At 54.7% G+C, this 16,131-nt stretch overlaps 1 protein-coding gene across 15 annotated transcripts in view; it reads right to left on the bottom strand.

Moving 5' to 3' along the window:
* NCOR2 (nuclear receptor corepressor 2) overlaps positions 1-16,131 on the bottom strand; it is a 264,994-nt gene that overhangs the window by 69,870 nt on the left and 178,993 nt on the right. For 13 of the 15 annotated variants that reach the window (XM_064168685.1, XM_064168698.1, XM_064168690.1 and 10 more), the window contains 2 exons: positions 14,155-14,209; positions 11,896-11,993 (listed from right to left, as the gene is read on the bottom strand). In XM_064168685.1, the coding sequence (XP_064024755.1) occupies positions 11,896-11,993; positions 14,155-14,209 (153 nt within the window). Of the gene's footprint in view, positions 1-11,894; positions 11,994-14,154; positions 14,210-16,131 lie in introns of all 15 variants that reach the window. The other 2 variants (XM_064168689.1, XM_064168695.1) reach the window with 1 other exon arrangement.

Here is a 16,131-nt window from a genome sequence, read left to right as displayed (position 1 = left end):
AGACTCAGAAAAGAGCCCAGGGAAGAGTCTGCTGAGCTCCATCACGACAAGGATGGAGAAACCCTGACGGCCACTCTGCTTCCCACTCTTCCCAAAGGTTTCAGGCCCAGCATGGTAGGACATATTAGGGTTTCTCCCACTGCAGAGAAGCATCTCGATCCAAGGATGCCCTCTAGTGATTGCCCTGCTCTGGCAATGGCAGGGTGCACCATGGCAGAAGCCAGGGCCAGGTGGGAACAGCACCCTGCACACACCGGGGTGGGTCTCATCTGCCTGCCCTCTCGCACACTGGCTGAAATGCTTAATTTTAGCAGCATCATGACCATGAGGCCATAGAGAAGAAAACTGTGCCCAGCTCTACCCATGGCAGTATTTGCACCTTCATCTGAAGAACTGTCCTAGGTAAATGCTGTTTTGAACCCTGGAAAGCAGGTGGTGATGGATTATCTCCTGTGTTAGGGCCCTCCTGCGCAGCAGGGCACCCCCCAAACAACCTGGGAAGTACCTCCAGGAACAGCTACACCCACGAATGCCATCTTACATCCCAGCATACTGGGTTGGAGACTGCGAGGCTGACTGAAGCATCCAGAACCCTGGTGGGGAGTGAATATCCTAGGGTCTCAAACAAAGCCACATATGAGCTCAGCTACAAACAGCAGATGGAGAATGGAGGTGGGACACCCCATCGGGGACCAACCACAGCAGCTGCTGTGGCTTATCCATCTACATACTCTACCCTAAACCTCAGACCACTTGGCACTGGAAACGGATCATGGCATAACACAAGCGCTGGGAAGCCACAGCTGGGAACCCAGGGACCAGTCGGTCCCCCTCCAGCACACTGCTGCCCCCGCAGTGCATGGAGAGGATATTCTTAGTGCTGGACATAGACCAGCTCTGTATGATTCAAGGGATGGGACGCCATCCCAAAGCGTGACTGGCCAGGAAATGCTTCCCCAATTACCAGCTGATGTTTCCCTCTGATTCATGCTGCCCCGGTTAGGGTTAGAGGTGGACGGGCAGGTGGGTCAGCCCTTAGCGGACACGCCAAAGACCAGCAACCAAAATACTTCGCTCCCAGCAAGCTCCAACCTCTCTCTAAGCTACATCCTGCCCACTTAGGGACGAGGAACTCCACCGCCCGGAGACGAAGCAGGTGCGTGCTCCGCACCTGGCACAGGAAGGTGAAGGGATGTGCCCGAGGCCAGGGAAGCTGCCTGCGGCAGAGGGCAGAGCAGTCCCTCCCTCCCGGGTTGGACACCCTAACCACCACACCGCCCTTCCTCCTCAGCATCGCTGCTGCTTGTTTTCGTTGCCGACACATCCTGTTTATTTTAAAAGGCCGCAGGACAAAATCGCAACCAGGACGCGTGAGCGAGAGGCCGATCCCGCTCCGAGTCCGCGGGGACCGGCGGCCTCCTTCCCAGCTCGCTCCCTGTGCTCCAGCGGAGCTCCTCCGTAACGACAAACATCTGCTCACCTCTACCCCAGTTTCCCACCGGCCCCGGAGCAGCTGGAGAGGAGCAGAGCGCTGCCAGCCCTCCCGGGAACACCGCGTGTGTCGCCGGCCATCTCCTCACCGGGGCCCACGGGCGGGCACGCATGCTCGATCCAGCGCCCAGAACACTCCGGAGCGACACGACTCGCCCTGCCTGGCCAGCTCCATCCGACTGGCATGGTACAGGGATTTCAGCTACTCTAAACCTCTGGCGACGGCCACCTTTTCGGGAGTCACTGACTTCCAGGTAGGTTATGGACACTGAGGCACTGGCCCTGCTGAGAACCGAGCAACTCGCTACACAGCCCGGCAGTGGGGCTGCCTGGAAGAAAGCCCCGGCGAGGAAGAGGTGCAGCTCCTCCCACTCTGTTTACTTCCTCTGCCGAGGCACTGCCTGCTTCAGAAAGCAGGACGGGAGAACAGGAGGAGGTGGGCGAAGCAGCTCCCCACCTTCACCCTCCCCAGTCCCACTAAGACGCCTGCTGCCTTGGCACAGAGACCGTGGAAGCAGCCACAACCCCCTTGGCAGCCTGCGGCGTGGCCCCAGATCCGAAGCACGCCGCTCGCAGGCTCAGCCCAAGCTCCGCCGCCTCGTCCCCCCGCACTCACTCACCTCCCCGCTCCCCGGCTCCCGCGAGCGGCCGGTCCCCGACAGCCCCATCGCCGGCACCAGGGCCCTGCTCAGCGCCCAGCCATCCGGGCGCGCTGTGCCTTACATTCTCCGGCTCTGAAGGCTTCCTGACGATTTGCATAGTTAAGCCGTAAACTAACCACAACATTCCTCTTATGATTTTGCAATCTGCTGGAATAACGTGGTCGCTCTAAGTCGAGTCGATGAATCATCATCTATAAACCACAGCTCTCGTCACCGGGGCTCTCAGTGCTGGCTGCAGCCAGCGTGATTAATCCGCCAGGATGCCAAGCTTAACCTACGGCACAAGGCTCTTTAATTTCCAAACTTGCAAGCCGCCGGAAAACGACAGCTCCTGCCTTCCCCCTCCCTCCGCGGTGAGATGTGCTGGGCTGTGGCAGGAGACCAGAGCTCCCTCGCTGCCCCAGGGCATCCTAGCATTAACCTCCAGACCGTGCATCTTGCAAGTGGAGCATCCGTGCCCTCTCCTAGTCCCCCTCACTCCTTGCTCAGCAAGCACTCTCAGTATAGGCACCAGACCACCGGTATAGCTCAGGTCCACAGCCTTTGCTCTGCCGGGGAAGGCATAGCAACCATTTCACAGCAACTCTCTCCAATGTTTGGCTCAACTCTGAGTCTCGTTCTTGCCCCAGGACTACCAGCACCTGCTGTCACTGGCCACATGACTTACTGGTGGGAAACCAGCTCAGGTCAGAGGGTGATTTCACTGCGTGAGAGACCATCCCAAGCCCAAGTGCTGCCTGGGGGCTGCAGCTCTTGTCTCACGGTGCATTCTGAGGGCAGACTGGCTGCATGGGAGATGCCACTGGAATGCCAGCAGATGCAACACCTCCAGTGCTGTCATTATAGTGCCCTGGGCTCTTACAGAAGATCACTGTAATACAGAAACCACTGCCCTCTGCTTACTCCTTAAATTAGGAGGGAACAAACCACCATCCTCTACACTCTCATGGAGAGGGAGTTCCATGTACCAGGCTGAGAAGACAATTGGTTTTGGTGCCACTCAAGCCCCTCCAGCACCACGTGCAGCAAGCTCTGGAGTTTTTGCTCAAAGGTGGTTTTGTGGCAGCAGAGTGACATAGGCCTCTCCCCACCACGTCACACCAAAATATGTCTCAACAGGGGCTTTGGAGGGAGCTGAGCCAAACCAGCATGAGCCCCATCTCCTTCATGCCGCCTCTCCTGCATGCTGGCTTCTCACTTCTCCCATGAGTGACATCAGATCAATGGCATTTATGATGTTCTCCAGGGGCACTTGGCTGTGGAGCAGGCTCAAGCAGAGGTCGTTGCATGCAATCAGGGAGTTGCAAATTAAAACCAGCCTGAGATAAGCTGAAGACAAAAGGCCTCTGCTATACTGGCCAGGAACACCTGAGGTTTGCTTTGCTGCTTCTCCAGCAGCCCTAGCACGCCTGCAATGCCCATGTGCATGCCTGGGTGCCTGCTGGAATCACCCTGAACACCTCATGGGGTTTGGTGTTGACACCACCGAGCAGGATGCATTGTGACACAGCTGGTAGGACTCAGCACACTGCTTTCATCTCCGTCCCCAGTACTGCAGAATGCTGCACAGAGCACCTCTGCCAGCAGCAAGGCTGGCACCATAACGTGTGGCTCAGAGCATACTCTGTCCTCCAACACCCATGTCCATACTTCCACCTGCTTTCAAAGTCTCCCTCCATCAGCCCACCCCAACAAGAGCCCAGGCAGGGAGTCTCCCACTGAGCAGTCCCAGCACCAGCCTGCTTTTTTAGTTACCACACTGTCCAGGTACCCATGGTCTCCCCGGAGCATCCTTCCCCATTTGGCAACATCATAGCAGAGGTCAAGATACCTGCTGCAAACAGCATCCATCACACGTGCCTGCCCATTCCTGGGCAGCAGTTTGGCTAAGAACTGCAGGGAGAATGGGTTAGGAACACTTGGACATATGACAGAGCTGAATCCCAGGGACCGGAGCCTCTGACACGATGGTCTGAACACTTCAGTCCTCGCTGCCACCTACCACCACACAGCCTGGCTTCTCATGACCGCGTGCAGCACCCTCTGCTCATAGGAGAAACCACAAAGCAAAACAAGCCTCTGCCAGAACAACAAAGGGAGGAGGAGGAGGAATGTCTGCCGGCAGCTTGGCTTTGATCGCTCGTGTCTCAGGCTGGGTTTGATGCTGTTGGCTGCCGAAGCAAGTAAAAAAGTCAAAGGGTCAGGCTTGGATTTGATAAGGAGAATGACAGTGAGCATGTGGCACACTTGGGTTGGCTGCGACCGGGATGGCCTGGAGCTGAGCTGCTCCTCTGCTGGGAAACAACAAACTCTGCAGGACAGCAGTCACTGAGAGCTGGAGGTGGAGAATGCCAGGGCTCTGCCCAGCATCCTATGAAGCACTGAATGAGACCTACTGTGCACACTCACCAGCACAGCTCTGGCACCACAGGCCACAAAACACATCTAGTGCCAACCATAGCTGGGCTGCCTGCTCATGCCATGGGAAAGCCTCAGAATCTCACAGGCTGCTGGTTCTGGGGCCAAACAGCATACCAGGGATGAGGAGAGGCTCTCGCCGTGGGAATGCAGAGACACTGCACCCTGCAGCTTCACTTGCTAGAACAGGGCAGGACCATGCTCAAGCACAGGCTCATCTCTGGTGGGACCAGTAGCCTGTTGAGGGCAGGGGCCCTGTTGTGGCTCAGTCTAGCCTAGCAGGCACTAGTGCCTTCCTACCGCTTGCTCCTTGATTTCTGTGAAGCACAGAAGTGATTTTTACAGGATCCTTCTTGGTCAGATCCCTTCGTAAATCAAGGAGGGATTTCCCATAAGAGGAAATGTTTCTTTTCTGGGTTACTGATGAGTTTTTAAAACAGTGATGTGATTGCTCATGAAGGGAAAATGACCCGAGGGGAAGACAGTGTACCGTTTGGAAGCAGTGGAGATGAGCCCCAGCTCTGTCCCAGGCAGAGAACACGTGTTTTCTCTTCCCTGTGGTTTGCTTTAACTCACTCCCTGCTGCTCGCAGCACCCTGGCCTCATGTTGATCCTGCTGTGAGGCCTGCCAGCAGAGGAAGGTGCTGGGTCAGCAGCTGATGGGATGCAGAGCAGCATCCATGCATGCTGCAGAGGCACTGGGGGCAAAGCGAGCCCCATGTCCTTGCAGAGGCAGCTTTCTCTGGGACTTTCAGCTGTGCCTGCTTTAGAAAGCAGCTCAGCAATGACACCACCTATTTCACATCTGTACCCAGTCAAACCTGGATCACAACAGACAAAACTCACCCTGAAATCCAACCTCTTCTACCACTCCCTGTCCCACTGGGAAGATGCTGCAGGTCCCCTGCTGGGATCAATAATAGAATCAGAGAATCATAGCACTATTGAGGTCAGAAGAGACCTTTGAGACCAAGTCCAATCACTTGCCCAGAGCTCACAATCTCACCACTAGAGCTAAGCTACTACCACTAAAGCACATCCCTCAGTGCAACATCCACGTGCTTTTTAAATACCTCCAGAGATGGTAACTCCACCACTGCCTGGGCAAATGCCCAGCCTGGATCCCAAACTCCATCCTGAGGAGTACTTACATGGGTGCTAGTGTGGTGGAGCCAGGAGGATGCATCAGCCTGCTGCTGGAGAAACAAGAGTCTGAATTCAAGGACCAACCACAACAGGGGGGGTTCACAGAATCACAGAATGTTAGGGGTTGGAAGTGACCTTGAAAGATCATCCTAGTCCAACCCCCCTTCCAGAGCAGGATCACCTACACCAGATCACACAGGAACGCACCCAGGCAGGTTGTCAATATCTCCAGAGAGGGAGACTCCACATCAGTTAAGTGACTATTTTGTTACTGCTAACTGCAGATGTGATCAAGCTGCATGGAAGACTCCAGCTGTGGTGGCCAAAAGGTCTATCGGCAGCTTGTACATCCCAGTGGGATATGACTGCACATCCCAGCCTGCCACTGCCTGGCCTTGCTCTGAGCCTATAGGTCTCACTGCCGTCCCTGCACTGCCAGCAGCCTGGGAGGTCACGCTGGGACCTGGGGACCAAGCAGCTGCTCTCCTGTGGCAACACATCCTTCGATTCTTCTCCCAAATATGGCCATGTCATTGTTGTTCAATCACCCCCAAAACTGCAGCTGGGATTTCAGGAATGTGAGTTTCCATTGTGTTTGCCCTGCTGCCTACAAGGGTGGCAGGGCTTGGGAAAACTGCAGCGCCCTCATAATGGGGGAATGGCCATGATGCACCTCATGGGGCACACCTTGGGGATAGGGCTTGGGAACAGCAGGAGCCCGGACTGAAAGAATGGAGAGGTAAAGGCTCAAACATTGCCATGTCTCACAGCTCACCGACCTCCTCTGTGCAGGCACCCAGATGTTCAACCCCACCCATGACAGCCCCTGGGTGACAGCCCTTTACCAGCCCCGGTGGCATACTCGGTACGCCAGAGAAGGCAGGTGAATCTTTCTTTTTCAAGGCATGGAAGTGAACTTGTGCTCCAGCACTGGCATCCCAGCAATGTCATTCCCAACCACATCACTGCCTGCCCTTGCTCGCTCCACAGATAATTTCAGTACCCTTTAAAATATGGCGCTCAAGGCCCAGGCTTAAATCTCTCAGGATAATTTACTGGGATCAGTGGCAGCAAAACTCACCCAGGCTGTTTCTGCACGATGTGCTGCATTGTTAAAGCAGGATTTTACGACAAGCATCTCCCCACGTGTGAAAGAGAAGTTGTCAAACCCTTTGTCACTAACGAGGAGCCACTCCCTGGACTGATGGAAATCCAGCGCTTCCCAGAAACGGCTGTCACCCACCTCGTTAGCCGCGGCGGGTAATGGAGCAGGCATGCACGCACGGCTGTTGGGGTAAGAGGCAGTTTGCTGAGCTCCGGATCTGACCCTTGCAGAGGGAGGAGAGGTGATGGCATGGCAAAGCTCAACCTGCTCTGCTGCGGTGCCCAGAAGGGGCTGCATGGAGAGCTGAGGCTGTGGGCAAGCAGTGCCCAGCTGGCAGCCTGAGCCCTGCCAGCCTTTGCCGACCTTGCCAGTCGGGAGACGGAAAAAAGTAAGTGGGTTGTTTATAGAGTTCTGGGCTGGGGCTGTTTGTCCGCGTCGGCGAGGGCATGGTTTGTGTTTGGGGAGGGCGGGACAGCCGTCGGGACGGATAATTCGATTTGGGTTTTGGCAGGGGGCAGGGAAGAGGGTGGGTCTGGGAAAGGCTGTCGGCCCTGGCAGGGGACCATGCTGGCTGCCTGGCCAGGTCACACTGCAGCCCCCGCCCCACCGGCACAGCTCCCTGGCAGAGGAATGGGGGTTCTGGAAGGCTCCGGGCCCCAGGGGTGCCACGGCGCAAGTCCTCGAAAGCGTCAGCAGCAGCAGGCCGCTCTGGGCAGGGAGTATGTGAGCGCCGTCTGGCAGCAGCGCCGAGGCGACCGGCATGACCGCACGTCCGTCCTCCACGGCGCATGACTTCATCCACCCCTGAGTCATCCCCTGGGCGGGCAGGCGGCTCCTCCGGCCGCCCATTGCCACTGCTGACCCACCCGAGAGCAGCAGCAGCTTTGCCTGGCAGCATGGCTACCAACCTCTCCATCCTGGCACCATGTGGGAGCCCCATGGCAGCTCGCCCACCACGAGGATGACGCTGCTCCAAAATCAAAGGGAATTTATTCTGGAATGAAAGCCCTGGGCTCTGCATGGAATGATGATGGAATTCAACTCTCTTTACTCCCAGCACAGCACCACAGCCCAGCTGAACAGCTTGCCCAGAAAGCCAAGCACATGGCACTAATTGCCCAGCCTCCGTTTTCGTACCCTCTGATACAGAATTAGGGGCATTTGCAGAGAGATGCCCTTTGAAACACCCTGACAAGAGCCTGTGACAGCCCCCCCCGGCAACACATCCGTGCAGGGGCCTCTCATTACAAGCTCATGCAAATGTATGCTTATTAGTACAGGGTGAATATTGGATCAGTTCCTTTCACCACGACTCAAACTTTTTTCTTTGTCCCTCCCCCCCCCCTTCAATGCTTGGAAGTTATTCCTTTTCCCACTCATCTCCCACTTTTAGGGTTAAGTGGCATTTTCCATACCCCAGCACAGAGGGAGGGCTATCTTAGAAAGGCTCTTGAGTCTCAGGAGCCTGCACATGAGGCTCGGTGACCGCTGGGATGCCTGTGCCTTCCACTCTCCGGCGCTGGCAAAGGCGGTGTGCCGGGAGTGGGCAGCTGCTCAGCTTGCTGAGCAAACTGGAAGCAGAATCATGTAAAGTCCCTGCTCTTGGCAGGAGAATTTTAGCAATAAGTAGCAGCTTTATGAGGAATATCCTTTGCCAGGGGACCATCCACCAGGGAGCAGTGGGATTCTTATTTTAATAATGGACTTTTAATAAGTAGGCCACAACGATAATCTTGACATCAGAGTCACTTCATTTCTACGTGTAATTATCTCCACTTTGCCCTCAAGCTCCCTGCAGCCTCCAAGAGCAAACAAGACCACCAATCTCTCTGAGAGAAAAGGAGCAAGAGAAGAGCATAGGCCCACTTGAAATGCTATTTGTGGCAGACCTCGTCAGCTCCTCTCATCCCATGTAAGAGTCAACCTCTTCTCGAAAATCAATTACATCTCGCTTTCGGTGTTTAAAATGCTCAAATCCTTACCAGCAAGAAATCCTGTGCTTGGAGCACAGGCAGCACCAGGAATGTGGTGCCACACCTCCCCGTGCTGTAAGAAGAGTGCTCATAAGCCAGTCTTCTCCCTGCATGCTACCCATCCCTGTGCTGTCCTGCCATGTCTTTCCTTGTGCCGTTCCACCATGTCTCACATCATTCATCTCATTACCCTTTCTGGTGACTGAGGCTGGGCAGGTGCAAGCAGAGTACTGGGGCAGCCCAAAGCTGCTGCTCCCCAACCTCAGCCCTCTTTGAAAGGCCCCTGGGACAAATTACTCCCAAATGAGCATTTCTTCTGCAGGTGTAGGCAGAATCTGACCTGCTTCTGAAGACACTCACTAAGCAAAAACTCCACCGACAGTATCCCTCCAGATTTAATCATCATAGAATCAGAGACTAGTTTGCCTTGGGAGGGACATTTAAAGGTCATCTAGTCTAAGCCCCCTGCAGTCAGCAAGAACATCTTCAGCTAGATGGAGTTGCTCAAAGCCATGTCCAAGCTGACCTGGAATGTTTCCAGAGATGGGGCTTCTACCACCTCTCTGGCCAGTGTCTCACCACCCCTCATGACACAGAATCTCTGCCTTCTCTCTAGTCTAAACCTCCCTCCTTTAGTTTAAGCCCATCATCCCTTGTCCTGTCACAACAGACTCTGCTTTCTTATAGGCCCCTTTTAAGTACTGAAAAGCCACAATGAAGAGCCTTTTCCAGGCTGACCAAACCCAGCTCTCTCACTGTTTCCTCACAGGTGCTCCAGCCCTCTGATTATTTTTGTGGCCTCCTCTGGACCTGCTCCAACAGGTCCATGCCTTTTCTGTGCTATTTGTCAGAATCTAACAGCCACAAGCTGACCCAGCCTGATCTGGGAAAGCAAGTCCCATCAGCACCACCCTCAGAGGAGACCCTGGCTCCCCAAAGGACAGGGGGCACAAAGGAGATGCTTCACCACTCCCACCAACTCCTGGCAGCACATTCCTCCCTTCAGTACCTGAAAATTCCACTCTGAAAGGATTCTCCTTAGCACAACCTCCCTTTGTGGCACAAACTCAGCTGTGCTGCCCCACTGGCCCCCCACTGTCTCCCCTCCTCAGCGCTGTGCCTTTCCCCAGCCTGCAGGACGACTCTTCCAGCACTTCTCTGCACACAGACTCCCAGAGAATAGATGCAAGTGAGGAATGGAAATACTGGGGGTATCACAGCACCAAGAGTGCACCCCAAGACTCAGCCAAGATCTCTGGGGAGAGCTGTTCCAGGCTGGACTGTATGCAACAGCTCTTGTTCTGCATCTCTCTCCCACTGGTATTTGTGCAGCCAGCCCTTGGCTCTTAAAGCTTGTCTGAACATCACACCTTCCACTTGAGCCACAGGAAATGTTCACTGCATCTTCCCCCTCCAGAATCAGGGATATGACCCTGCTTTCAGAATCAATAATGTTCTGGCTGAGGTCTGCTCCAGTAAAGGTGCAATTTACTCCCCTCAGAGCCCAGCAGCCACTGTCTCTGAATGATTTCCAAATATTGCTGCCCCCCCTTGCTCAAGCAGCCCTTCCTTTTACTATGGCAAATGCAGCAAGTCCCTGCTTCAAAAGGTTAGCACTGAAAGAGACCCCCAACAGCAGCACAGGATCAGAAGTGCCCCGGCTGGACCAGATTCACCAGTAAGAACAAGCACCATGGGAAAATCTGCAGCTAGCAATGCTTCTAAAACCCACGGTCTACCTGCTGGGTGCAGAATGGGCAGTTCTGTGGCCACAGGAGTAGGTTGGCAGATGCAGAGCAGAGCATTAGAATGTCTCTCTCTCCACACTTGTTACTTGCTCAACTTAGCATTGAAACTAGAATGAGCTGTGCTAAATGTCTCCACCGCTAACAAGAAACAAATGTGGCCTCATGTTCTAGTTGCTGTGATCTAACAAAACAGACCATGGTAAACACTATAAAAATGCACTGGAGGGAACCACCCTGTGTTTGCTGGGAGAGGGACTGGATAATCTAATAGGGCTTTATCCACCCCTAATGTCTCTGAAAAAAAGAAGGGAAAATTGGGCCGGGTCCATGCCGTTCGTCATGTGCTAGCTATTCTGATGTCTTCATGCTGCAGCAATCAAACTGGAGCGAGGCTACCTATCTGCCTCCCAATCAGGAGCTGGACCCGAGTGCTGCTTTTTATGGCCATGCAGCGTGAGGAGCTGCTGATGTCAGCCGTGGCACAGGCCAGGCCAGTTTTCCCATCCCTATCCCTATGTTATCTGGAGAGATACTCCCTTTTGTAGTCACCTCACTCTCTTCATGACGTGGATAATTGTTCAGCTTAATGGCCCTGGAGATCTACCAGCGGGACCTTCCTCTGGCTGGAAGCCAGATTGTATCTTGGCCATAGTAATGGCAAGGGTTGTTTCAGTCACCTACCCTCAGGCACCCTGTCCTAGGTATCCACCCAGTTCTTAACCAAAAGTTAAAGGTCTCTTCTAGCTTCGGTGCTGTATCTGCTATCCCTCCTGGCGATCTTGGACACCCTCCAGCACTTCAAACGTCTCTGCTCAGGTGATCACCTGAAGCCACTCCCACCCAAGTAATTTTCCTCCCATCCCTTTGCCCATAGGAAGAGCCTTGCAGGTTGTGCAAGGCAAGAGCACCCTCATCCAGTTCACAGGGGCCTCATGCCTGCTCCCAGGCCAGCTGCCATCTTTGGAGGGATGAGAGAAACAGGCCCCACTGAGTCCCCGCACAGAGCTGCAGGCTACATGGGCAACCCCATACCACTCCTGACACCTGGCCAGGGTTCCTGCATTCACTCCATCCCCTTCTGCAAGCGTCTTGGGTTTGTTGTTTGCTTTTTTCAAGCTACCATGACCTTGGCACGGGGAACAGGCAAACATCAACTGCTAGGAAACAGCATGTTCTGGAAAGCTACACAGAGCAAAACCACAGCCCCATGGCAGTCCGCAAGCAAGGCTTCTCCCCGTCTGAGAAGGGGAGAAAAGCAGCATTTGGGGCGCTCAGAGAAAGTGCTGCTGAGAAGCGCTCATGCAAAGCTCAGCTGGAGGAACGTCGTCTCCATGCACCCCCCAGCGCTTACCTGGCTCTTCCCGCGCCGGCGGTAATTCCTCCGCACAAGGTTTTTGTAGTTCTCATTCTTCTTGGTCAGGTAGTAATAGAGGACACAGTCTGCCACCGTCTGCAAGGACACGGAGAGTCAGGGAGCAAGGTCCCGCCCCTGGCACTGCTGGGGGGCAGATATCCCGGAGCGGCGGTCAGGCCCTGCCATCGCTTCTGATCTGCAGCCCACACAGGCTTCCTGCAGCGCCCTGTGAGGAGCGGCAGCAGGGCAGCGAGGCCTGGCGGCCCAGCGCCGCGGCACTGCCACCGCAAGGGACAGCGGGGAGGCGGGGGGCAGAGCGGGGAGCGTCCCCTTAGGGAAGGCTGCCCCCAGGTGCCCGTGGCCACCCGAGGCAGAGGAAGGAGGACAGGAGAGCAAGAGGGCTGCCTGCCCCCCTCCGCGACTGCCAGCCGGCCGTGCTCCCAGCCGCTCGGCGCCGGGGCCCCGCCGCGCACCCCCGGAGCTCTCACGGACAGACCGAGAGCCCCCGCCCCAGCTCCAGCTGTGCTGCCCTGGAGCGCCTACGGTAGGAGAACGGGACACATTCTGCTCCTGAACGGCACAGGGCTTGCTGTGCTGGGACACGTCCTTCGCTGAACCGGGTGGGCACTGAAACACTGCTCTTGGGCCCCACCTTCACCTACACAAGCAGCATGGCACGAACAGAAACAATCCCCCAGAGCCTTCGCTCCAGGAGCTGGGTGCTGCTGCATGCTCCGGAGGGTGCCCTGGGGGCTGCGTTCTGCCCATCCTTGTGCAAGGAGTGGAAGCATTTGCAAGGACAGATTGTAACTTTTAGAGTGTTAATTGGATCTCTTTCTAATCTCGCCCTGATTACACACGCACAGGCGAACACAAAGCCTTACAGTCATCTGTTCCAAGGGCTAAGATCACTATTTTTTTATAATGCAATCTTAAAATCTATTAATTCATTACATTGAGCCATACTTCACCATTTCCCTCCAACAGGATAATGGATGTGTTCTGTACCATAATTACAGCCTGATTTACAAACGAGTACAAATAAAATTAGAAGACATTTTACAGCTTGGAACACAGACTGGATTGTGAGCATCATCCAAGTCCCACCACTTTCGGCTTTAACAAGTGGGAAAGGCTGGAAAGAGCCTGGTGCTGTATGGCAACAACAGCAGCAGGAGGCTGCTGCTGGCCTTTGCTTGCTGCTTTGGACAGAGAAGTCAAGGTCTTAGAGATTATTGCCCCAGCCTCAGTCATGCAGAATCAGAGAATAGTCTTGGCTAGAAGGGACCTCTTTGGGCCACCTGCCGTGAAAGCAGAGGGAGTCTCCCTTAGTTTCATCCCCTCATGGATGAAACACTGATTGAGATAGGCAGAGGATGCAGCTAACTACAAGGACCAGAGAAGCAGCAACTCTCAAGTCTTTCTTGCCGAGGACAGCACCTGGTCCATCTCTGTCATTGCAGCAATCTGCCTATATGGCATATCCCACAGAGGGCACCAGAACCAGAAACTTGCTCCTCATTTAGATCTCTTTTTCAAACCTCCTAGTATCACAGAATTGTTTTTGTTGGAAAAGATCTAAGATCACTGAATTCAACTCTACCAATTCCAAGTCTGGTGCTAAACCACATCCCTCAGCATTGTATCTCTGTCTTTCAAACACTTCTTGGGATGGGGATTCCACCACCTTTGTGTGGAGCCTGCTCCAGTCTTTGAGAACTCTTTTGGTGAAGAAGTTTCTTCTGGTATCTGTCAGCCTAGTTAACAGTAAAAAGGAAAAGTCCAAGAGGCACAGGACAGGTATGGGAAAGGTCAAGCCCTCCTGGGAGCAGACTCCACATGTGACACCATCCCAAACTGCTGGATCAACTGGGACTCAGCCCACCCTCAAGACTCTATCCTTGAGCAAAGAGAGGACCCCCCCCTCTGCTGGGCAGCTGGGTGCCCACCCACCCTGTGTGACAGCCTGGCTGATGCAAAATGCCTCCAGGAGATGCTGGCAAACAGCTCTCCTCAGGCAGATCATGAGGTGGGCTGCAACGCCTACATGCCAGGCTGGAAGTGTTCACACATCTCGCGGTGCTGAGCTCCCTGGCTCTCCACAGCTGAGTCAGCTCTTTGTCTCTGCAGGGAGCCAGGAGCTGTCTGGACCATGCCTGGAGCCCTGAGCCACCACCACCCACCAACCTGAGCACCAAAGGGAGACATGATGGAGAACAGGCAGCGTGAGCAGGCTGGAGGCAGGCAGGGAGCTTACCTTCCTGTCCAGAAAAGATGCGATCAGGCCAAAGTTCTTTGGGTGCTGCATGAACCTGTAGGAGTAAGAGAGAGGAGGTTAGTGTGGGTGTCCCACACTCCTTGCAGCTCAGGCTGTCATGTCCTGTGTGCCTGCAGCAGTAAGGCCAGCACCTCAAGGGACTTCAGGGCTTAAGAAAATATCTGTTTTCTGTTCCCAGAAAGACAGAACTTTACATTCAGCCCCATGGCTGGAAGCTTAAATGTGCAGATGTTCATCATGGGGTGGAAGAGGGCAGGAGGGCTGGCAGCACTCAACAGCTGCCCATCACACAGCTCCATCCACTGGACCCCCAGCCTGTAGCATTGGCAAGACAGGCAGAGAGGGCAGCTGCACACCCAGCCAAGGACTTGAAGTTTGGCAAGAGTGAGGAATTGCCATCAACAGCCAAGCACAAACACCTCACAGCACAGCCAGGACTATCTCTGTTGCCACACGGGACCCTCAGCCCTGCTGAGCTGCTGGGGGTAGCTGCAAAGGACAGGATGGGAAACCCAAACACCGGGAGGAAGCACAGCTGCCACGTTGCTGAGTTGCTCAAGAGATCCCCAGTGGCACAGCAGCTCCAAGGAGCGCCGGCTCCTGCCCAGCACACAGAGATGCTGCCAGCAGGCTTGCTCACAGCTGAGGCAGCCTGGGACACTGCAATGCCTGCCAAAGGCAAAGCCGTCCCTGTGTGCAAAAGATGCCTCCTCCAACACATCCCTTTGCCTAGCTGGTGGGGAAGTGCTGAAGGATAAGCCCATGCAGGAGGCAATCCCACTGGCAAGAGGACAATAAACTGGTGCATTGCCAAAGCATGGGGAGCCTGCACTGGGGCGGAAGCACAGAACTGGCCCTGATGGAGAGGTCACCACCAGTATGGGCTCTGCCCTGGGGAGCTGAGAGGCCAGGCCCAGCCCAGCATGGCACATGTGTCTCTGCCTGCTCCCAGGAGCTGATAGCTCCTATGCTCTGGACAAATGGTTCGGAGGCAAGAAGTAGGGGAGTTGTAGTGTGGCAGGACAGGCAGGACATGGTGAGCAGGTCAGTGCCTCTAGCTCTGATGGAGACTCCCCTGGGCCTGCTGACCGAGTCCTCTCCTCTCACCTTTGCTACTCAGCCCTGCTACCAAACTCATGGTCAGAGCACTGAGCTGAGCTGGGTGAGGGCCTGACTGACTCCAGCCATGGCAGCAGGATGTGGGTGCTGCCACCCACACACCAAGACCCTTCTTCAGATCACTTCTAGATGATCTCTGGAGGTCCCTTTCAACCCTTACCATTCTGTGATTCTCTGACCCCCATCTAGTTTGAATTTGGTATTGCAGCCAAAATCCCCATTATCAAAGCCATCACCTGCACAGGGGGACCACATCTTCTCTGCTCTAGCACAAGCATGGCATGGGAAGATGTGGGAGGTGGGAGAATGGGCAGCAATAGGAGGATCCAAGTCTCTCTCAGCCTTTCTGGCATCAAGTTTTGAAGGGCAAAACTTGCCCTGCTCAGATACGACACAGACTCCAAGGAAGATTCCCTAAGACGTGACTAAAGAAGTAAAAGAAATGGACTGCCCAGACAGACTGGGTCCAGCTCCAGAGCTGTCTGGTTTCTGTGCACAAACCAAGGCCTCACACTTGGACAGGGTTTGCAAGGACATGTTATCAGTGATGCTAATGCAGTGTCAGGGGCAACGTAGGTGACAACCCAATGTCTTTCACAGGCCACGCTGTGTCCCGTATTGAGGGACAGGCCTTGTGTTCTCATTGTGTCCAGCACAACAGGGCTTCTTCAATGCCTGAATAGGATCAGGGTGTAGTGCAATCATCTCTGATCCTTCACTAGCAAACCACAGCCCTGCTGGGAGCAGACCGGTGATGGGCTCTCAACAAACAGACCTGAAATCCTACCCAGAAGCAAATAAATCACAATCAGAGTCTTCCTCGTGGTTAGGTTTTAA

Source organism: Pogoniulus pusillus, chromosome 30, assembly GCF_015220805.1.
Source record: "Pogoniulus pusillus isolate bPogPus1 chromosome 30, bPogPus1.pri, whole genome shotgun sequence".
NCBI classification, from domain to species: Eukaryota; Metazoa; Chordata; class Aves; order Piciformes; family Lybiidae; genus Pogoniulus; species Pogoniulus pusillus.
Note: the sequence above shows the minus strand (reverse complement) of the source record. Positions and strands in the feature narration are given on the sequence as shown.